This window comes from Ursus maritimus, unplaced genomic scaffold (genome assembly GCF_017311325.1).
Source record: "Ursus maritimus isolate PB19 unplaced genomic scaffold, ASM1731132v1 scaffold_17, whole genome shotgun sequence".
NCBI classification, from domain to species: Eukaryota; Metazoa; Chordata; class Mammalia; order Carnivora; family Ursidae; genus Ursus; species Ursus maritimus.
This window is the reverse complement of record NW_024424119.1, coordinates 37,141,774-37,165,578: the sequence shown is the minus strand read 5'-3', so window position 1 is coordinate 37,165,578 and position 23,805 is coordinate 37,141,774. Positions and strand designations below refer to the sequence as shown.

General features: G+C 51.0%; 1 protein-coding gene across 1 annotated transcript in view; it reads left to right on the top strand.

Moving 5' to 3' along the window:
* The first annotated feature begins 902 nt into the window (after positions 1–902).
* EPB41L4B (erythrocyte membrane protein band 4.1 like 4B) overlaps positions 903–23,805 on the top strand; it is a 126,298-nt gene continuing 103,395 nt past the window's right edge. Inside the window, 2 exon segments of the mRNA XM_040631688.1 lie at positions 903–963; positions 966–1,201. Of these exon segments, the coding sequence (XP_040487622.1) occupies positions 903–963; positions 966–1,201 (297 nt within the window).

The following is a 23,805-nucleotide window of genomic DNA, read 5'->3' as shown; positions in this document are numbered from 1 at the left end:
TTTCCGAAAGGGGAACCTGAGGGCCCAGTAGGGCTTTCACTGAACGCTCTTCTCTCCCTTCGTCTCTGGCCTCCGGGTCAAGGCTTCCCGCAGGGCAGCCAGCCCTGCTTTCCTCACTAGGCAAGGGGAGACTGTCTGGCGGCTGCGGGGCTGTGGGGCTCCGGGCTCGGGGCGCCGGAAACACGTGTGTGCTCACCTACGTGTACACACGTGAGCACACCTACAGCAGCAGGGGGCGCTCCGGCCGGCAGGGGGCAGCACAGCCCCGGTTTGCAATTACCCGGCGCAGCCCCGAGGGAGGAGGGCGTGCTGCAGTCCCGGCGGCGGTGGCGGCGGCGGGAGGTGCAGCCTCCCAGGTGGGAGGCGGGGGCTGCGGGCGCAGGAAAAGGCGCCTCGGGAGCCGGCGCTCGGCGGGGCCTCCTCCGGCCCCGGGCGCGGCGCGGCGAGTGGGAACGAGCGCGCCGGGAGCACGCAGGCGCCCTGCTCGGCTGGCCCTCGGCCGGCGCGCGGCGCGGGAGCAGCCCGCAGCCCGCGCCCCGCGCCCCCCGCAGCTCCCCGGCCGCCCGCGGCCCGGCCTTGCGTCGGAAACGGCCCCTCAGCCAAGCTCAGGCGGCCGGCCCGGGAGAGCGCGCGGCGGAGGCGGCGGCGCGGCAGCGGCGGCGGACGGCCCCGGGGCCGCCCCGAGCGCGCCCTCCCGCCCGCGGTTACTCGCGGCCGGCGCTGGCCGGGCCGGCGCACCCTGCAGGCAGCCGGAGCGCGGCCTCGGCCTCGGCGGGAGCGAGCCCCGGGCCGCAGGCGTTGGGAGGCGGCAGGCGGCCGCGGGCACGACGCCGCGGGCGCTCCCGGGCGGCGGCGCAGCGGCGGCGGCGCAGGGGGCGGAGGCAGGGGGCGCCCCAGCCAGGATGCTGCGGTTCCTGCGCCGGACCTTTGGCCGCCGCTCCATGCAGCGCTACGCGCGGGGCGCGGCGGGCGCGGGGCCGCCGGGCTGGGGACGAGCGCGACGGGGGGCGGGGGCCCAGCCGCCGCCGCCGCCTCCTCGACGCTGCCCGCCGCGCCGGGGGGCAGCGTGTTCCCGGCCGGCGGCGGGCCCCTGCTCACGGGCGGCGCGGCCGTGCACATCTCCGCCGCCGGCGCTGCCAAGGCCACCCTGTACTGCCGTGTCTTCCTGCTCGACGGGACCGAAGTGAGCGTGGACCTGCCGGTGAGTGACTGGGCCGGTCCGGGGCACTGGCACCCCTTGGGACAGCTCCCCTCCCCCAGTGTTCCCCTCTGGGCGCCCCTCTTGCACCTCTCCGAGGAATCCTTTCCCCCTTCTCCTGCGAGCACTCCCTACCCCTGGTTCCCTCTGGGGCCACTCCGTCCCGGTCTCTTCTGGAACCCCTTCTGTGGCCCGTGCCCCCTCCTTGGGACATTGCGTTGCTGGGTCGCGCCTTCTCCGGCTCCCACCTCGTTCTTTCGGCTTCGCTCCCTCCCCCGCTCACCCAGTCCCCTCTTCCCGAGTCCCCGCCCCCCTGGCGCGGGTGACCGGTGTTCCCCTTCCGCCCCACCCGAGGCCCGCCCCCGCCCCATCCTCATCCCAAAGAGCCCCTATAGCTCTCAGCCTCGCAGGGGTTTGGGTGACTTGGGAGCTAACTCTAGAATCGACTCTCTTGGACCTGGCCAACTTTGCACCGGCAGAGCCCTTTGCTGGGCGCTGGGAGTCGGCCCTGGGGCGCCCTCTGGGCCTGGGGCTCCGGACTCCTCCCCCCGACACCTCCGGCAACTTGCAAGGGCCGGCCGAGGGACCCCCGCGCGGCGGCGCCGGGTACTGGGCCACCCGCCCACAGGTGGTTGCACTCCGCCCCCCTCCAGCAGTGAGCTAGGCTGGCGCTGTTGTCGCCGCCAGGGCGTCCAGCTTTCTAGCCCGAAGGGGCCAGATGTGATCAAATTAAATGCGCACATTAATGGGCGCCTACTGGGCACCCGGCGCTGCGGCAGACGGTGCCTTTGGGGATCTTTGGGTGTGACTGAGGACACAGCGCCGATCGAGCTTTTAGATGAATGTCACAGATCATTGCGAGGGTTTCACGCGAAAAAAAGAACATACCCAGACTTCCAAAGGAAACATGTAGGCCTTCCCGGGTGGGGGAAATTCTTTAGACTTCTCGAGGGAACTAGGAGCCTGTAAGGCTTTTAGATGGGAAAATCAGAGCCTGCTTGGCCTGGACTTTAATGCTGCCTTAGGTTTAATTTTGAGACAGTTTCAATTTATGGCGATTTTATTTTTGTGCCTCCTACTGCTCTCCATAGAATATCATTTTGTTATGATAATACCCTTGTGGGGCCTTTTTATTCATGGAAAAGGAGCCAGCGTTCCTGTGCTTAGAGCTGTTGTCTTTAAAATAGCATTAAAATGTTACTCCTCCCCACGACTGAGGCTCTCCAGCTCCTCTTCAGCTGGGAGGGGAGGCCCCAGGAGCCAGGAGGATTGGAGAGGTGGGCAGCTGGTGTGTGGAGAGGATGTGGCGTATTTTGCATCTCGGATCCGGGAGAGGAATGCTCTCCCTGAGAACTTTGATGGTGCTCCTTGACGCTTTTCTTGTCTGTTCCCCAGGGATGATTCGTTTATAAAATGTATTGCTTCTGTCAGGTTTGTGCGACAGGCTTAAGTGGTGTTTCTCAGATGAAAAATGCAAACTGAGTCAAGTGCATGCGTGGTGGATAAACCCAGACAGGTACACGAATGAACAGGTTGGGATGGGGGTGGAATGCTGACTTCTTGTGGCTGGCGGAGCCCTCACCGAGTGTGGGGGTGGGGGATATTTTACATCGGGGGAAAGGTTTCTCCACTTTACAAAAGGTTGCTTTACAAAAGATTTCCCCGGGTTTTCTTATGATGGCAGATTTCTTGATGCTTAAAGATGGGGTAGAGTGAACAACAAATTTTATACACACACACACACACACACACACACAGATGTATATCCAGTCTGTCCAAAGACAAAATGCAGGGTTTTGTCATGTGAGCCCTCGGGGAGGAATGATCAAGAAAAATCACTAGTGAGCATGGTCATCGATTCAAAGATTTATCAGATATCAGAACTGCATCACACAGTCTCCTATGCTAGTCTCCCCAGATCAGAGTTTTAGTTCCTGTCATTAATTCTCAGAGCACGAGGTTAGCGCCAGGCGGCCAGCTCCCAGTGACTGTGTAGATGAGTTTGTAGCACGTGTGCTCCTTCCTAAGACGCATTTCCCGGGGCTCACTTTTTTATGTGCTCCTGTGTGGCATTTAGCCCCACTGTCATTGTTCCCCTCTTCCGCTTTCCTGGATTTTTACCGCTTCCTGGGCTCTGGTGTTGCATTGCTTCCTGTCACGCAGATAGGATTTACCTTTGGCTGCCATAGCCCTAAGCTGGATTTTCTGTCCGCTGTCACTTCCACAGGCACTCTGTGCACTTGCCAGGCTAACTATGGCTCCTTTGTAATTAAAACCCTCTGGTGGAGTTAGCTTCAAGCATTCCTTTGCTCTGCACGCTGGCAGTGGTGATGCATTGTCATAAGCCATTTTATTAGCCCTGATCTGGTCGCAGGTTCTGAAATGGACTTGCCCACAACAGCATCTTCAGCGTGACCATGCCGGGGCAGCTCCGTCTGCGTCAGCATTTATTGGGTGTCTCCATGTGCCACGCACTGTGCGCGGCACACAGAGGTGAACTTGAGAGATGGCCTGGAGGAAACACAGGTAGAAACATGATGTTTTATTCTAAGTGCTGCTAAGTGATGCGAGGGGGCTCACCCGGACAGGATGCTGGGGGATGGGCGGGTTACGAGGGCTTCCTGGAGAATTTGACACTTGAGGTGCTAGGATCTCAAATCCGTGTCCCTTGTGCATTTTTAGAATACTTACTGTGTCAAGTCCACTCCCAGGGTAACCGGTGGCCCGTGGCTATATATATAATAAAGGAAGAAGCAACTGTAATCCTCTTCAGCAATCCTGTGACTGGGCCTGGGGCCTGCTTGTCTGCCTGTTTTTAACCTTTACGGTGGTTCCTCAACCTTTGATAAAATGTGAACAAAAGGGTCTTTTAAAAAATCCCTGTATAACATGCCGCCTAAAACGGGCTAACCTAAAATGTATAAACCCTGCTTCCAGGGGACTCCCTGGCTCACGCTACAAACCGGAGAGGCACCCTGAGCCACTCCTCTTGGGCAGACCTGGCCCTGCTTTGGAAGGCGGCCTCCCTTTCCGGAGAGCAGCCCAGCCCCGCCCCGCCCTCAGGTGCGGTCCGGTCCGAAGGGGCAGGACGCCCTCGGCCTACCCGAGACACTCTCCTTCTATTAATGCAGCTGAAGATCCCATTAGTGTGCTTGGCAGCGGCGCCCGCTGTTGACTCATATTAGCTCTCTGTTGACTAAATCCCTGGCATCGCTTTTGCTCGTGCGGCTGTTGCTCAGCCCCGTCTCCCCCTCCCCTGCGTGCACAGTCTTCCAGCAGCTCTGTGTGGAAAGCTGTGAGGATGTGTGTGCGACTGGCTGGGTGGCACTCCCGCCATGCCGTGGAGGGCACGGCTTGTGGGCCTGGAGCAGTGCGATTGGCGCAGGGGCTCTCACCGAACGTGGAGCTCGGCATTGACTCCCTGCCGTACCGTGCAAGCAGGGAGAGCTTCCGAAGATCCAGGCTCGAGTCTTGCAGGCTGGCTCTGCAGCCTTGAGCCGCTCAGGCGCTCTGCACACCGATTTTCTGGTCTTTCAAATGGGGATGTTGGGAGGATTATGTGACGAATGGTCTACAGAGCTTCAGTACACGGCAGGCCACTGAAGGGTTACCAGTAGGTTGTAATTCTACGCACTTCTCACACCTCCTCTCTGGCCTATGGAAAGGGTTTGGAAGCATGTCTAGTGATGGACGTTAAAAACAAACCCAGAAAAGCTGTGGCTGGAAGGCTAAACCTCTCTTTTTGTGGCCATCGGAAGTCGTATGGGGTATGAGAAGTGCTTTTTGAAAGTTTCACTTTATTTTTTTTTTAAGATTTTATTTATTGAAAGAGAGAAAAAGAGAGAGAGAGCTGGGGGCGGAGGGCAGAGGGAGAGGGAGAGGAACTACTCACTGAGTAGGGAGCCGGATGTGGGGCGTGTCCCAGGACCTGACGTCATGACTCAGGGGAAGGCAGAGGCTTAACGGACTGAGCCACCTAGGTGCCCTGTTTCACTTCAGATGAGAAAAGGATAAGCCCATCCCCCTCACCCCTGCCTCAAATGCAAGTTCTTAGAGTTTTAGAATCCCTGCTACAGTGGAATGCACGTGATGGAACGTAAGATCATATGCCTTATTCTGGAGTTGAAAAGGACCCTAGACAGTACATACCCCATCCTTTGTATATACGGGAAACTGAGGCCTGTGCATGGAGAGTGACTTCCCTTTAGTCACTCAGTGAAGAGTTGGAATGGGTCACTATGGGCACCCGAGTGCCTAGCCTTTGGCGGTGAGTGTAGGATCAGTGGTAGAAAGACCACCCCCCTAGTCCTGACACAGGACCATGGAAAGGGGATGGGCTATGTTCCTGGCCGTTGGTAGTAGGACACATTTTCCCCGAACAATGGGAAACTCCAGCAAAGGGGTTCTCTAACCGCGGTGTACTCGAGTGCATCTGGGATTTTTTTTTTCTTTCCAGTTAAAAGTCCCAGAATTTCTGATTGAGTGGTTCAGGAAGCTGGACTTCTAACAAGTATCCCGGGTGATTCTGATGAACGGGGTCCCTTCACATCCTATGAAAAGCACCGGCTGTAGAACTGAGAGCGGAGGGCAACCACGCTGTTGTTAAAAACTGCTGTAGGCATGGGAGCGTGGTGGTCACCTGTGAGTACCTGTGACACCGTCAACCCCCGAACTTTAGGGAGCCCAGTTTTGTCACAGCGGAGTGAGGCCGGGGCAGTTGTGCTGTTGCACTGGCCCAGGCGAGGGCTGATGAGGGCCTGGCCTGGAGGAGTGGGCAGGGTGCCAGAACAGTTGGCAGGGGAAGTCCCTTGAGTGTAGGGGAAGGGGGAGGCAGAGGCCTCGTGGGGTCTAGCGTGGAGGCAGGGAGGTCTTCACCCTCAGTTGTGGGAAGAAATGGGGGGCCATAGAAGACACCCCAGAAAATAGGGGAAGGCAGCTCTTCATTTCCACCCTCTCCCAAGATTCTGGCTTCCGCGGACACGTTGCCTCATCCTGGGCCTCTGGGTGGCTTGCTTTTTCCTGCCCCTGAGGGAAGGTATTGCCTCCAGGTGGCCCTCCAGTGCTGACCCCACCTCCACCCAATCCCAGCCTGTAAATAAGGCCACAGGGAACCTCGGGCCCCTACCTGGGTCATGAGTTTGTGTATCTTTAAAAATAACTTCGTTTTAAAAGAGGGTTACTGGGGGCGGGGGGAGTCGGGAAGAAGAGAGGTGAATGGTGAACACCTTTCCCAAGTGGGGTACAGGTGTGACCTCTATCACACTTGCTGGATTGTCAGTGTTAATACGGGGGAGGGGGGTGTCTCAGTGTTTCCCATGCCAGTAACATGACCCTACACTGCTCCAGGACCGAACAAATATTAACTTGCTAAGCACTTTCACGTGCATAATCTCATTGAATTCTGTCCCTAGCGCACCACTGGGGATGAAGGCACAGGTCTGTTTAATTTTGAAATAGCAAAAGGTCAGCGTGTGTGCGCGCGTGCGCGCGCACGTTGGGGGAAGGACTTTCCCTTAAATTCTTGCATAGGGACTTAGAAAAAAAAAAAATCCACTCAGTAACCACAGAAAACCTCCACCCACAATTTGTCCTCAAAACAGGTGTTCATCCTTGTCCCCTGCCTGAGTCCCTGCACACAGCCTCCTCCACTCTGCCTCCCCCTGCCTGGAGTGTCCCTTCAGCGGGCACCTGGTTCTGTGGGCACTCCGGTTTCCTTGTCTGGCCCGTGACAGCTGCCTGCAGGCAGGGTCCACTGCTGATTCATCTTGCTGGGTTTCTTTTTCCAGGTGGGTTTGTACCTTCAGCCCCTACTTTCGTTTCGCATTAAAACATGCTTAAAGCAGGAAGATTAGAAAATAAATATAGAGAAGCCAGAGAACTGGAAACATCTAAAATTTCATCAGAGATAGCCACTGTTAAAATTGTGTATACCCATCTGTAGTTTTTTCTTTCTGTATTTAGATATAAATATGTACTCAAATGATGAATTTGCATGGGTTGATTGACAGTCTCTCCACCCCTTCAGCACCATTGAATAGAGATCGCAGACCCTGAGCTTGTGTCTCTTGGGTGTGGAGGCCTTTGGGCACCCCCTTCCATTCCCAGGGACCCTTAACTGGGGTGGGGGTCCCCAGTGCTGGTTGGCCATCTGAGCTGTCCACCTACACGGCCCCTGCCTGAGTGAGACGCAAGTTTCCCATCCTTGGAGCCTCCCCACTATCATCTCTGCTTTCGGGCAGGTTAAAGGCCCTGCTGATGTGGCCACAGAATTCTCTCGCATCTGGGGGCTTGTGTTCTGAACCTCAGGGTGGTCACTGTTCTCTCACCTGCCAGGGCTGCGCATGCTCTATGGCCAGCCACAGTGGATCTGGCAGAGTTGGGGGAGACTTGCAGCCTCCCAGGTGCGCCCCCTCTGCCCTAATCCCCCCAGTCTCCTCCTGTAGCCTCTTCGGCTTCTCTCTAGAGCTGGATTTATCTCACTAGTCCCCTTGATTTGAATTTGTGGTTTACTTTTAATTGTTTTCCAAATGTTTTTGTTTCCCTGTAGCGTGTTTTCTTCATTCAGCAAGGGCTGCACTGAGCACTGGGGAGGGATCCACGAGGGCTGAGATAATTCTAATCTCGAAGGGGAAACCGGGTGAATACATAACCTGTAGCTCCACGTGAAGGAGTGCAGAGGGTGAGCAGCTGAACAGTGGGGTGGAGTTGGCGATGGTTTGACGCCCACAGTGACATCAGGTTGTCCCAGAAGATGCACAGGAGTTCAGCTGTAGATTTGGTCAGAAGGTGTCGGGGCAGAGGAAACAGCAGGTGCAAACGCATGGAGGTCGGAGCCAGAAAACCCCATTTCCTGGGCTCTGGGCTCCTCGAAGTAGAGGAGGATTATGAGCTCTGGCCGTCTCTGAATCTTGAGCAAGTGAGGAACTTTAAAGCGCAGATGTGTGCCTTGAGCTAATCAGAGCTGAGGCTTACGGAGCATTTGCTGTGTGCCTGGTCTGTGCTAAGTGCTTAAGGGATTGGCTTGTTGAATTCTTACAAAACTTTGATGGTGTTATCGCTGTTATCCCTGATCTGTAGAGGGGAGAATCGGAGCTCAGGAGACAGGTTAAAAAACTTGCCCACGTCACATAGCTAGTGAAGGTAGACTCCAGCTTTAAGCCCAGCCTGTCAGGAGAGATCTGTGGTCTGCAAAGTCTGACAGCAGGACTGGGCATTGGTGGGGGGAGGTGGTGAGTGGGTTCTGAGACTGTCCCAGGGGTCCTGAGGTGGATAGGGACCTCTGAGCCTCCTTTGCAGGCCAGTTGGGATTTCCAGAAATCAGATTTACATCTTTATTTTATTTTTAAAAATATTTATTTAAGTAATCTCTAGCCCCAGTGTGGAGTTTGAACTCACGACCCAGAGACCAAGAGTCTCACACTGAGCCAGCCAGGCGCCCCTGAGTTATATCTTTCAGCCATACTCATTGAATACAGTTTCGCCCAGAGTGCATTCTGGTTTGATGGCTATAATTTTTCAACTCTGAGGTCGGAAGTAGGCTGCGTTTTTAGAAAGTGCTTAATAGAACAACACTAAACTTCTCACACAGAAAAACATTTTACGTACTCCCATCCTGCCGCATGGCAACTGGTTCCCTGCGGTCTCTGCGCTCTCATGTACGTGTGCGCGAACATGGCGTAGATCTTTTCTGTCTCCCGTCCAGGCCTTCGTGACAAACCCCTCATCCATTTGGTGCCCTCTTCTGTGATTATTCTAGATTAAATTCACCCCGCAATCTGTGTGTGTGTGCAGTGGTGATGTGAGTAATACCTGTCTCTACCTGTCTTGGGGTTGGCGGTTGATATGCAGAGCACCTGGTATCTTCTCTGTTAGGCAACCCTACCCCCAGGCTTGCAGAATCTGTGTCACTTCCCCTAATTGCTACCGTGTGGGAAGGTATTATTATCCCCTTTACACGTGGTCTCAGGGAGCATGTGGCCTTGGGCCACTCAGCTAATAAGTGTGGTAGAGTCACACTTCAATCTAGGCTTTCTGACTCATTTTCCAGTGCTCTTCCCCCAGTCTGTGCTGCGCACACTCAGTCTCCCTGTTTGAAACGTGTGCTCCTGGAAACTCCTTTGGGATTTGACAGGTCAGAATTCCATGCAATAAAACCCCCTGTCATTCCTGAACCTCTTTGCCTTTCAGCATCTTTGGCACTTGGGTACCATCATTTCTCCGGTTCTTTTCCCTAAAGTCATAGCTGGCTGAGTGCCCAGCCTTTCCTTGTTGAAGTGAAGGACTAGAAGATGCTGTCCCCAGGGTCCTGTGTCACCTGTGGGATCCCCTGGAGCTTCCTTGTTTCTCAGCACAGAGCTCGGTCCCCAAAGTAGGACTGTTCCTGTGACCAGCCCAGCTGGGGGGACGTGGACCTCCTGGGTCTGCAGGTGCCTGCAGCACTGGCGTCCCTCAGCCCTGTCGTGTCTCCTCCATGCCCGTTACTTTTCAATTTGGTTGTCGTCCGTATCATACCTGACCTCTGCGCGGGCAGGTAGAGGTGGGCGTGATAGTGCTTCTCCGTTAGCCGGCCTCCATGCTTGCTCAGCTGCAACCCCTTTGAATTATGGGTTTTTATTGTGATAAAGCGTAAGTAACATAAAATTCACCATTTTAACCATTTCTAGATGTACAGTTCAGTGGCGTGGCGTGCATTCCCATGGCTCTGCAGCTCACCAGGTTGTTTTCATCTTTCTACACTGAAACTCCGTACCCATTAAACGATAATTCTCCATCCCCACCCCACCCCCCCGCAGCCCCTGGCAACCACCCTTCTTTCTGTCTCTACGAATCTGACTACTCCCATGTCTTATGTAAGTGGCATCGTGCAATATTTATCCCTTTGTGTCGGACTCCTCTCACAGCGTAGTATCTTCAAGGTTCATGCGTGTCGTCGCATGCCTCAGAACGCCCTTCCTTTTTAAGGCCGAGTGCTAGGCCAGTGCACATTTTGTTTATCTGCCGTCCAGGTTATGGATTTTTGTGCAGGTCCGGGCCTTCCTAACTCAGTCCTGCCTGTTCGTTAGCAGCACTGCCGTCAGAGACTCGGATGGCCCCAGCACTCCCCTGCTGGTTTCATTCTTGGCATTCTGGCCCCTCTGCCCTGAGACCCGTCTGCTTCATGCTGGTCATCCTCCTGGGTTATCTGCTCTTTGCTTTCCCTCTTACACTTCTGTCTGAATTGCTCTGTGTGGGCAGGTCCTCAGTCTTTACATTTTTTAGTCATGAAAATATAAATGCAAAGGAGTGTGCCAGGAATAGTTTAAAGAAAAATAATACCATGAACATCTGTGTACCCACCACCGAGCTTAAAAACAAAGACATCGGGATGCTTGGTTAAGCATCTGCCCCCGGCTCAGGTCATGATGCCAGGGTCCTGGGATCGAGCTCCCCCCACCCCTTTGCTCAGCGGGGAGTCTGCTTTTCCCTCTCCCTCTGCTCCTCCCCCTGCTCGTGCTCTCTCTCTTGCTCTCTCTCACTCTCTCTCAAATAAGTAAATAAAATCTTTAAAAACAAGCAAACAAACCAAAAAATACAAAGACATCACCGATGCTGTTCAAGCCCTCCACGCTCCCCCTAACTGCACTTCTCATCCTTCCGCTCCCCTGAAATTCGTCTCTCATCCTTCCCTTTTCTATGTTATAGGTTTACCGCATCTGTATTTTTATCCAAATGATGTATTGTTAGTTTTGCATGTTTGTAAACTTTATATAAATGGATTTTTTTCTCTATTGTGTTCATGAGATTTGTCCATATCGATGAGCTCAGGCTAGTCACTATTACTCTGTAGTATTAATCCTTTGCACAAATCTACTGACATTTATGCTTTGCTGGTGGACATTCGGGATGTTTCCAGTTTGGGGCTGTTAGGAAAAAATGCTGCTTTGAACCTACTGGAACGGGTCTCCGGGTACATCTGTGCAAGCAAGCATCTCTCCTGGGTATGTGCTCAGGAGTGGCCTGGCCGGGAGGGCGGTGGGCAGGGCCTTGTAAGATCATGCGAAATTGTTTTCCCAGAATCCCAGCAGCATATCACAGCTCTGTGAATCCATTCTTCCTCACTTGGCATCGTGCAGCTTTTTTGTTTTATTTTACCAGTCTAGTGGGAGTTTGTGGAAACCCGTTGTGGTCTTCGCGCTTCAGTTAGTGATGAGGTTGAGTGTCTCTGCATATGTTTATGAACCATAACCACATTTCCTCCTGGAAGGCTTCATTCTGTGATTTTTGCCTGTTTTTTAGTTTTCCCGTTTTTCCTGTTGTGTTCTGCTCTTTCCCTGCTAGTCTGTGTGAGATTGCGCCTTCTTTTTCTGAGGTAACCTCATGGAACAAGAGAGAACGCTTCTTTTTTTTTTTTTAAAGATTTTATTTATTTATTCGACAGAGATAGAGACAGCCAGCGAGAGAGGGAACACAAGCAGGGGGAGTGGGAGAGGAAGAAGCAGGCTCATAGCGGAGGGGCCTGATGTGGGGCTCGATCCCATAACGCCGGGATCACGCCCTGAGCCGAAGGCAGACGCTTAACCGCTGTGCCACCCAGGCGCCCCAAGAGAGAACGCTTCTGTCTGCGTCTCCCATGCAGGCCTTTCCTTATTAAGTGGGGATCATTGTTTTGACTTCAGCTCTGCTGTGCATGAATTTTGGAGTCAGTTGCCGCTGGTTTTTAGTGAGGAACTGTAGGATCTATAGATTGCACTAAAATTCTGCCTACTTTTTTTTCCAGTTTTTATTATTGAAATTTCTAAGCATATTCAAAAGTAGAGAGAACTGCATGTACGTACCACATAATGGGCCCCAAGTACGCATCATCAAGCTTCTTCACCTATCAATGTGGCCTCTCTTGTTCCATCTGTATCCTCACCCTGTCCCTTCCCAGTGATTATTTTGGAAAGATTTTATTTATTTAACAGAATGCACAAGCAGGGGGAGTGGCAAAGGGAGAGGGAGAAGCAGGCTCCCTGCTGAGCTGGTAGCCCGATGCAGGACTCTGCAGGACTTGATCCCAGGACCCTGGGATCAGACCTGAGCTGAAGGCAGATGCTTCACCAACTGAGCCTCCCAGGTGCCCCCCTTCCCAGGGATTTTTTTTTTTTCAGGCTTGGTTCTCTCTCTCTTTTTTTTTAAAAATCATATTTATTTTGTTATATTAGTCACCATACAGTACATCCCCAGTTCTTGATGCAATGTTCCATGATTGATTACTTGCATATAACACCCAGTGCAACAAACTCCAAACATGTCATTTCGAACTTGTACTTCAGTGCACATCTCTAAAAGACAAGGGCTATGTGTTTGTAACTAGATCCACTGTACTAGTAAAACACCTAAAAAATGTTTGGTATCGGAAGATATTTAGTCAGTGTTCAGATTTTCCTGCTTGATAATCAGCAAGGTCCTTTCATTGCATTTGGTTGATATTTTATCTAAAGGTTTTTAAAATTTTTTTAAAAATATTTTTCCCTAGCTTATTGAGGTATAATTGACAAATAAAAATCATATACATTTGGAGTGTAAAGCTTGGTGATTTGATAGAGGTATAAATTATTAAAACTGTTACTGTACATCCAGCTATTGAATATGTCTGTTGCCTTAGCAGTTATAGTCATGTGTATCGTAGTAAATTTCTCAGATCCATTGTTTTAGCAAGTTTCCAGTATATTGTACGTTATAATTAACTGTAGTCACCATTGCTGTATATGAGATCCCCAGAACTTGTTCATCTTCTAACTGGAAGTTTGTGTTCTTTGACTGACATCTCCCCATTTTCCCTACCCAACAGTTTTAAAGCTCTTAATCTAGAATTTTCCCCTCCCCCCGCCTTTTTGGGGTCATTTATTTGCTGGTTTGACCTATAATAGTTTCTCACTTCCTGGATTTTGTTGATGGCATCCTCAGCATTTGGTTACCCTGAGGTGCACTCGGTACAGGGAACTGGCATTATTTGAAGCATCTGACTCCGGGCACACAGGACAATAAGACAGGCTCCTTCCCCTCAAGAAGCTTGGGTGGAGACAAGTTATTACACCTGGTGTGAAGAGTGCCATAGAGAATTTTAAATAAGCTGAAAGAAAGGTCTAAGGTAGGGGGACTGAGTGGGAGAAATAGGCAACTAGAAAATCTCAGAGAAAAAGTTGGGCTCTGAAGACAAATGGGAGAACAGACTTCCTGGTGGGCAGGTCAGCATATGCAAAGGCACTGAGGCTTGAAATAATCCATTTGAGATTCCTGCTCCCTGCTCAAGCCCTACCAGTGAGCCCAAGCATCCTCTGTTTTTCATCAGATGTTGCTTCTTTGAAAAGGTCCAAATTCCTCATCTCCGGAAAGTTTTCAGTAGGTTTGATGGAAGAATGTCTTTTCATTTTCTTCTGTGTCTAACTCCTGTTTCTTCATTAGCTCCTTGACATTTTTTTTTTTAGGAGGGGGGAGTGGGATGGGGCAGAAGGGGAGAGAGAGAGTCCAGACTCAATTTCATGACCGTGAGATCATGACCTAACCCAAAACCCAGAGTATCCGACTCTGCTTAACCGACTGAGCCACCCAGGTACCTCTCCTTGACATTGGTTTTGAATGTCTCCCTTGACCTTGGATTTTTTCTTTTTCTAGCTCACTCCTATTTTGGTTCCTTTACATTTTCTGGGAGGCCCCCAGTGAGTCCTTTCCATGTCTCCGGGCTGGAGGTGCCAGCAGACAATTTAGGGAGCAGAATCAAGAAACTCTTCAGAGAGAAGGGAGACGGGGCCGATGGTAGCGCAGCAGGAACCACTGGGTTATACCCCCAAAGGAGCTCTTGGAGGCCACAAGGCCCAGAGCCTCATTCTGGGATGGCAGATCTTTCCTCTCTGCGTTGGAGCGCTCACTGCTGCTGCGCGCAGCCAGCCGCTGCTCACCTGTGGCAAATGAGCAGTAATTAGTGTGTAATAAGAGCGGTTGCCTGCACGCAGCCCTCCTGGCTGCTCCTGCTCTCCGTGGCCAACTGACAGTCAGCAAGCCTCTTTGCCTCTCTGGGACTCCCCTACCTCTTCTGCAGGCTAGCCCCGGTTCTCCCCAGGCCCAGCAGAAACACTGCCTGCCCTGTGGCCTGGCCATGAAATGGACGTGGGCTTCAGCCAGGAAAGACCCAGTACACTGTAAAAGGCTTATGAGGGTTAGTTATTAACCCGCAGAGCGTTCTAGCAGCCTGGTACGAAGCATGTCACTGGCCGTAGTCCTTTTATTGCTCCTGTTTGCCAGTATCTGAGACCCGAGGCCCAAGCCACCTACTCAGTCGGTGGTGGTATGTATCGAGTGACATCAGTGCTGCGGGGACGGCAGTGAGGGTGGCCGGTCAGAGTCCAGGGAGGGGCTCAGACTGGCTTGGAACCGGCCCCCGCACATGCCTGTGAGCTGGCCGCGGCAGATCCCATGGGACTCCCGAGGGTGAAAGCTGAGACCAGGAGGTCCGGATGGCGGGATAGTGTAATGGGGGAGCGGGGCGTCCAAGGTCGGGAGTCCTGGTGCGGGATACACCGTCAGTATTCTCTGTGGGTTTATTTTGCTTTGAAGTCCAAAAGTTACTAGCTTTGTTCTAAAAGCTGTGGTGGGTCGTTCCTCTGAGACCCCTGAAGAAAAATGCAATAATTGCATGCTGTCTTCTAAAAGAAACAGAATTGTGTGTACCTGATGGAGCACGCCATTTATCTTACTAACTCACTTCAGGGAATGAGCTCTTCCACATATGTGAGTTGTCTGGAGGGCTACAGTGTGTTGACTGACAAGACCTGGGTCACTTCATTTATGTCACTTCTTCGCGAAAAACAACAACACCGAATCGAGATCATCTGGTGTGCTCGAGGCCCGGTGCGGGGAATATGAAGCGGTTAAAATGTGGGCCCTTCTTAGAAGCTCCATGGGGGTGCATTGCCCACCTGCCGGCCCTCTTAAAAAAGGAGAATGAACACCTTTAGTCTTGCCGTGGGAGCCCTGGTCAGCATGGGAACAACCTCAAGGTTTTAGGACTGCCCCCCCCGCCCTGGGTTTTCAGGCCTCTTCATCATCTGCACCTGGGGGTCCACCTTGTAACGTGTCCCAGCCTTCAGCACATCATTGCTTTGCCCCCTGGCTTTGCTGGGGCGCACGCCGGGCTGCTACCGCCAGAGACCCGGTCGTTACGGGGTTTTTTTAGACCCCTGAGGGGGTTCCATCGTGCAGCCAAGTTTGAGAAGCAGCGTCCCACGGCATCACACCCCTTAGGTTCGTGGAGTGTTTTAGGTTTGGTGCCACATTTAATCCTGATGGCACCTTTTTGAGAGACTGACGGGCATCCCACCTTTACAGAAAGCTCAGCAGGACGATGTTTGTCCATCCCACAGCTAGTAAATGTCGGAACCAGACCTGAAATCCTTCTCAGGCTCCACGTCCGCTTTCCCGCAGGTGTGCCCCCAGCTGCCACCCTGCTGGTCCTCTGGCAGCCCCCACCTCCACTCGCCGGGCTCGACTTCTCACTTGCCCTCTCCTGCCCGAGAGCCCGTGGGCCACTTCTGCCTTGCAGGGGATCCGGTACGTTTCCTGCTAGAGTAGTTGTCCGCGGAGTAATTCGAGTAATAGGAAACATTATTGACTTTTTTTTTTTTGGCAAATGATTTTCTTTTGGTAAAATACACATAAAAAATTGATCATTAGTGACGTTTAGTACACTCACGGCGTTATGTCACCGTCATCACTGCCTAGCTCCAGAACATTGTCATGACCTCACAAGGAAACCCTGTACCCGCTAGGCAGTCATTCTCCATTCTACCCTCCTCCCAGCCCCTGGCCACCACTAATCTGTTTTCTGTCTCTATGGATTTGCCAGCTGTGGCTATTTCATATAAACAGAATCGTACAGAATATTTGGCCTCTTGTGTCTGGCTTCTTTCACTTAGCGTAATGTTTCCAGAGAACATTGAACCATTAACATAAATGGAAGCACTTTACATGGCTTAACTCATTGACTCTCACAACTGTCTAGATACTTCCTATGAGCATCCTCATTATGCAGATGAGGAGATTGAGGCACAGAGAGGTTGAGCAACATGCTAGAGCACACATAGCACATAAGTGCTCTTGGCCTCTTCCTCGTCCTGCTGGTGTGGGCTCTGCCTGCTGTTGACCTTGACCTTGAGAGATGAGAAGTGTAAAAATGTGTGAAGTAGAAATTGAAGGGCAAAAATGCAACATCAGGAGAGAATCTACAGCATCAGGAGAACATATAATGCAGCTCCAGGAGCAGAAACCATGAGAGGTACCCCTCGGGAGACTGCAGAACAGAATTGCCAAGGTGGATTCTACAGTTCCAGTTCTTGGTTTAGTTGGAGCGGGTCAGTTTTGTTACAGGTTTTTCGCAAATGTCGGAGGTCGAGTCTGTCTGAGGACTGTGTATCTAGCAACAGAAGCCAACTGTTATTCCAGGATCACTGAAATGTTGAGGACCAAGTCTGAAGAACTAAAAAGTAAAAGGGATCGCACCTAAAAGATTTCTTATAAAACTAGTGCGTCCTGTGTGCCAGACATAGATCTGAATGCTTCAGGTATGCTTAGTCAATTCTCACAAAAACTTTATAGGGTGACTATTGCCCTGTTATACAGACAAGGGAACAGGTGCAAAGCAGTCCCATCCCGTCTCCAGGGTCTTGCCACTAGAATGGGGTGCACCCAGGAAGTCTGGCTCCAGCATCCAGGCTCTTCATCTTATTTTTTTTTTATCCTAATTTTCAGTTTCTGGTTATAACATACCTTTCTTGAAGGTAATGAGATCGGAACAGCCTAGTTGCTTGAATAGGAAGAAGAAAAGGGAAAAAATGAGAAACTGTTGGTTTTATTAAAAAGTAATGCTACCTTGTTATACAAGTTCTGCACTTTTTAATTTTTTTATTCTTTTTTTTTTTAAAGGTTTTATTTATTTGAGAGAGAGAGAGAGAGAATGAGTGGAGGGAGGATGGAGGGAGAAGCAGGCTCCCAGAGAGCCCAGGAGACCCTGGGGTCATGACTTGAAGGCAAATGCTTAACTGACTGAGCCACCCAGGCGCCCCTGCACTTTTTAAAAATAAAAGGAATATTTGTTTAGTTTAGAATTTTTAGGGATTACTGATTAAAGAAAGTAGAGAATACAAATCATGAAATACCTCTACTAAGAGAGCACCACGGTAACATTTTGTGAATATCCCTGTCACTTTTTTCTAAGGGTTGGCAAAAAAGTTTTTTTCAACAAAAATGTGATCGTACTATGTATACTTAAAAAAAAATTCTGATAGAACACGTTCTCAATCTTTACACTGTACTACCTCTTTTATGTGAAGAAAGGCTTGGAGAGATACGATCTTTGTCATGGGAGGGAGAAATCTTATCTTTGCAGCCAAGAGAGCACCTGCACGCTGGTATAGAAGAATCCACATTGGGGGCGCCTGGGTGGCAGAGCGGTTAAGCGTCTGCCTTCGGCTCAGGGCGTGATCCCGGCGTTGTGGGATCGAGCCCCACATCAGGCTCCTCTGCTATGAGCCTGCTTCTTCCTCTCCCACTCCCCCTGCTTGGGTTCCCTCTCTCGCTGGCTGTCTCTCTCTCTGTCGAATAAATAAATAAAATCTTTAAAAAAAAAAAAAAAGAAGAATCCACAATGGCTGTGGTATGAGAAGGCATATTACGGGGAACTTATGGCTCATGATAGGGCTGAGGTTGGCCACAGGTTCTGAGCCCTGCTGAGAATGTTGGATCGTCATGTGTGTTCCCGGGCTTCGTCTCATTTAAAACTTGCAGGCCAGCAGAGCAGGTGTTCTCATTCCCGTTTGGCCGAGGGGGTAGACAAACCCAGAAAGGTACATTTGTTCTCTTGACTCTTTGGAGCTCTCTGCCACCTCATTGTGCTTCTCCAATAACCATAATACCGGGCAGAATGATTGGGCACCGTCATACCTGGACAGGTGAAATCGTGTAGGAGTTCCTTGGAAGTAGAGGTGGATTTCCGCTGGGGATGGCTTCAGGGGAGGTGACTGTTGGGTTGATTTTGACATTGAGCGGTGGAGAATTGGCAGTCCAAGTGGAAGAACAGTGTGACAGATGGCCTCACCAAGGAGGGCAGGAGGAAGATGTGTCTGAAAAAGAGAAGCAGAGGAGACGGGAAGGGAGACCAACACCACTGGACACATGGAGTTTGGCTCTGCAGGGTGATTGAAGGTGGACGGTCAGGTTAAGAGGCTGTTACCGACATCGTGGGTCTGAATGGGTGATGTTGGACATGGACAGGAGACACAGGTGCAGTGGAGCTTGAGGACCTGGAATCCAGTGGATTTGGTGGCTGGATTTAGGAGTAGAATTGTTGGAGAAGCTGAGATGGGACCTCCATGTTTTGTGCATGGCAGGTTGGGAAGGTAGAGAATACTGCGGGCAGAGAAGCAGTAGAGAGGGGCCCTTGTACTGTGTTGGCTTGGTCTTTGGTTTTGTACAGTTTGCAAATACAAGATTTGTGTGTGTGTGTATGTTTTCTTTCTTTAAAAGGACCTCCAAATGGTATAAGTTGTAAAGTACCACAAAACCCAAATTCACTACTGGTTGTATTTTACATGCAGCCAGTGTGAGGGGCCCGCAGATCAGGCTCCTGGGGAAGAGTCTGGTAAGGGGTTGGAAAGCAGTTCACACCTGACAGGGCCAGCTAAGAGGCTGGAACAGAGGAACAGGTACTGATGTCTGTAGATCTCTAGATGCTTGTTCTCTGCTGGGCGCTGGGCTGGCTGCTTTACCTGGATTTCTCAGCTCACACAGCGTCCCTGAGCATAGGGGCTGGTATTCCTGCCACTCGTTTCCAGATGACAAAAGGAAGGCACCCTGAATTTTTGGTCATTCTGCTCTTTTGCTGTCCACATCTGGGTGGGGTGGGCATTTTCAAGGAAGGGCAAATAATCAAGAGACAGGCATTTATTGAGTGCCTGCTGTATATACACAGCCAAGCCAGGGGGCTGGGTGGATACAAGACTGAGTCAAAGATGCATTTTTTTTCTTAAGCAGCTGCCAGTTTAGTGAGAAGATGTGTCTTTTGCATTTGCTGAGAGTTCTACAGCTTTTCCATGCTTTCCTCCCATTTTTCTTGCTTAAGGGTTAGGGCAGGAGACAGGAAAAACATAGTGATACACCTTGCTTTGCAGAGAAAACTGCAAGTCAGCTCTCGTGGGTCAGAGCTCTGAGAGAGTTGTTGCTAAAATGTGCAGAAACTCGTATCTGGCACATGGGACTCAGGGAAGAAAGCAGGACTTGAGGAATCCATTGAAAATCATGGCTCCGAATCCCAGTGTGGGTTATCTTCAGTCTCAGTTGTTTATCTTCTAGCTCTCCCCATACAATGGCATGAGAAGGTGATGAAGACGTGTCTGTATGGTTTGGCCCAAACTGAATCTTAAACCTCCTCTTTTTGTATTTCCTTGCATTATGCTGAGTGAAGTAAAACCTTCCACAAAAGAGTACCCCCCTCATATGATTCCACATATATGCAGTTCTAGAGCTGGCAAAGCGAGTCCGTGGAGAAAATAAATCAGACTAGCCGTTGCTTCTGGGGGCCTGGAGAGGGCCGCTGGGATTGTGTGGGAACTTTATGGGGAGACGGGAATGTGCTGAATGGTACCAGGGTGGGGGAGGTCACACAGATGTTTCCACCTGTCAAAATGAAACCGCGCAGATCTGTGCACTTCAGGGTAAGTAAATTTATTACCATCTGCCGAAAAAGATGTGTGAAACATTAATGGAGGGTGGTGGGGAGGAATAAATAAAGAGGATACAGAATGTCAGCAATTGTTAAAGCTGAGTGGCAGGTGTTTACTGTGCTGTTCTGTTTTATATTTATTTGACATTGTCCATAATAAAAAGTGAAGAAAAAGTGGACCACGTATTCTTTGTTGACTCCTCCTTTCAGGAATCCAGTGAATTCTCCTTCCAGAGAGGTCTGGCCCAGAATCTCTGGGCATTGGGGTTGGTCCCAGCCAGCCCTGGCTGTGCTCTCTGCAGTCTGCTTGCCTTCTGCCTTGCTGGGTAGCCATGAATCTTGAACTCTGGCTTTCTCCCACTGGCACCTGCCACCACCCCTATTTTTTTTGTCCCTGTCCTTTTCCTATCCCTTTGATCCGGGAACAAACCCTCCCCTTCTATGGGACTTTGACCATCCCTCTCCACCCATGCCCGGCTGCGTCTTATCTCTGACTCTCTGACTCTTTGGGGCCTCCGTGATTCGGTGATTCCAAGTCATTCTCTGCTGTAAATCTACTTGGGTCTCATTTCTCTTCAGCTTAGGGTTGTAAAGTGCCACCTGTGTGCCTTTGTTCAAAGATGCAAGGTCTGTGAATTGGAGGGGCACTGTCCCCACATTCCTGTTCAGCTGTAAACCAGTACATGCTCTGTGATTCCATTTCTGTGAACTTTGAAATAGGCAAAACAAATCTGTGCTACCTGTGGGATGAAAGAAAGGGGTAGAAATTGGGAAGAGGCACACGGGGGCTTCTGGGAGTCCGGTACTATCCTATTTTTTGACCTGTGCACGTTTGTCTGTGTATGTCACCCTTCAATTAAAAAGTAAACTAGAGATCGATGCAAGGCTTCACAAAATCACCACATTTCACAATAAAAAATTCAAATTTGTAGAGTTTTTAAAAAAAAGTTTGGGAGATCTGAATTCCCAGAGTGGCAGTTGGCTAGAACTATGCGGTGACTGCACCATGCTCCCCGCGCCCCCCCATTCATCATGGCCCCGCCTGTGCACCGGTCTCATTCCCCATTCTGTGCACTTCCGGCAGGAATGCTTCACAGTAGCTTGTGTGGGGGTGGTACCTGCATAACCCCGCTCAGAGTTTCCTCCCACATTTCCGTGCTGCTGGTTGGGTGGGGGGGGGGCCAGTGGTTGCTTTAGTGGCAGTCTTGTACGAATACCTTTTGACATGGATTTGAAGTCCCGAAGCGCTGGGATCTTGTGTGTTAAGCCATTCCAGGTGAATTAGTTCTGCTTGAACTGGGGAAAATGGGGGTTGGCTTATGACCAATCCACAGCCATTAAAGAAGTTACTCTATTTGTTACCTAGGTGTTGAGTTCTGTAAATAATTCCCTATTTTTGTATTCTATTTTAAAGTAACATTGCACAATAATACTAGTTAGTGCTTGTCCCTTGCTTGCTTGGTATTCTGTTGTTGCTTTCAAAAATACATATGTGATTGGTGGGGCCCCGGGTGGTGCCGTCGGTTAAGTGTCTGACTCTTGATTTCGGCTCAGGTTCTGATCTCAAGGCCCTGAGATCAAGCCCCCCTTCGGGCTCTGTGCTCACTGGGGAGTCTGCTTGAGATTCTCTCTCTCCCCCTCCCTCTCCCTCTGCCCCTCCCCCTGCTGGAGTGTGTGTGTGCGCGGTCATGTTGTCTCAAAAAAAAAACAAACATATATGATTGGAAAGTTTTTTTCTTAGTTAATGGATATGTAAGGCTAACTTTTCGGGTGGTGAACTTACAGTCAAGGTTCTTACAATAGTTCCCACTAACCACAAGCCACATACCTCCGGGAAATGATCTTGTTAATGCCATCCTTACAAATCCGAACCTACAGGCTGCAAGCATCACACCTCCTTTCCTCCATCTGAATGTGTCATTCTCTGTCTTCTTCTTGCAGAAGATTTTTTTTTTTTTAAGACTCCTGAGTCACCAGAGAGAGAGAGAGGAAAAATCGAAGGCCCACTAGAAAAAGACAACTTGATTTGTACACCCCTCCATCACATGCATGGACGGTGTGCCTCAGTTATAGTGGTATGTCTCTAACTGCCAAGCGCACCATAGACAGGATTTAAAGTCTTACGTGCTTTTCCACCCGTGAACTTTTTTGAAAATTGTACACGCACACGGAGCCAAGTGAAAAAACATGAAAATTCTGTGCCTTTGCCATTGGTGTGATCCCTAAAAGTTTTAAACTGCAGGCAAATTTGCTAGTTGGGTTCACCGCCCGTGCTTATAGAATACCAGCTCTGGGAGGGACCCCAGGAAGCTGGGCGCCACAACTGTTCTGTGACTCGAGCTGGGCCAGCCGGCGAAGGCTCTGGCTCCCCAGAGGGTATGGCGGGAGGTTCCTGGGGCTGAGACTCTGAGGTCCTGGGCACGGCCCCGGCTCTGCCCAGGCCAGCTGCATGTTTTCATCTTCTCCACACATCACCAGGGGCTGTGTCGTCTCTATTGTACAGGCAGGAAACAGACCCCAAAGCCTAGGGGGCTTAGCTGGGCTCGTGCCGGTTGTGAATGGCGGAGCCCAGATCCCAGCCTGGGTCTAACTTGCAACCGCGCGCCTCCCCGCGTTAGCTCAGGCCGCCATAGCAGGATACCGCAGACTGAGCGGTTTACACCGCAGACATGTATCTTCTCTGGTTCCGCAAGTCCGAGATCTAGGGGCTGGCACAGCTGGTTTCCCCGGAGGCCCCCCTCTCTCCTGCGCTTGTAGCCGGCGGGCCCCTTGCTGCTTCTCCCCTGTCCGCGTGGATTTTTGCCCCTGGCGCGGGCATCCCCGATATCTCTGTGTGTGACCTCATCTCTCTCTCTCTCTCCAAGGATACCAGTCAGATCAGTTCATTACCGCCCTAATGAACTCACTGGAAACTACAGCCACTTTCTGAGGTGCTGGGGGGTTAGGGCTTCAATGTATGAAATTCGGGGGGACACAATTCAGCCTATGACATACTCCCCTGTTACTTAATCTCCGTAAAGCTCGTGACCTTCTGTGAACGGGCGTGCTAGGAAGAAGGAGGCCACCTCCATCGCCGGGGGTGTCTGACGGGCTCACCCTGGGGCCAAGCCCCGTTAAACTCATTTCATTTCATTTCGTTCTTAAACATCCTGAGCAGGTAAGAAATTCCCTGACCCCAAACCCAGCCTGAGTGGAGTAACAGAGCTGGGACCCAGCCCCCCCCGCCCCACCCCCTGCCCTGGCATGCTGACCCTAGAGTCCGAGCCTTCAGCCGCCACATCACAGGGTGGGCTGTGATATCCAGAAGCCTCTGGAGGGCTCCCCAGAGAGGAGGGGAACAGTCGTGACCAGACTGGGGAGTTCAGGGAAGCTTCGCGTGTGAGATGGCATTGACCTGCCTTATTTTGTAAATTGAGTTGCACTCCTAAATCGCAGGATGGATGGGGGCAGTCTTCTACCCAAAGTTAGTTCTCTTCATGTTTCTTGGCTGGTTTCCCTGGGAATTTGTTGCATATTTATTTATGTGGGGTTATTTGCTTTCAGAATTGCATGGCGGGGGAATCTGCAATCTGGCTGCAAAAAGTAATTTGGCAATTTATTTTCAGGGCTGCCCTTCTTCCAGCAGCTTGTTTCAAACTCAACCTCTGGCACAAAGACATCCATCATTTTAATTGTGTGTTACTGTTTAGTCAGGCACAAATTTATTTCATTTTCTTTTTCCTTTCTCCTGTGGGTTTTTTTTTTTTTTCCTGAATCACCATTTAAAAAAGCCAAAAATATTTCCCCAAACCAAGCACTTTTTATAGTTATGGAGTTTTTAACACTGAGATTTCTGGTTTTTCAGTGTTGCATATTTGGTTCTTAACCTTTCAGA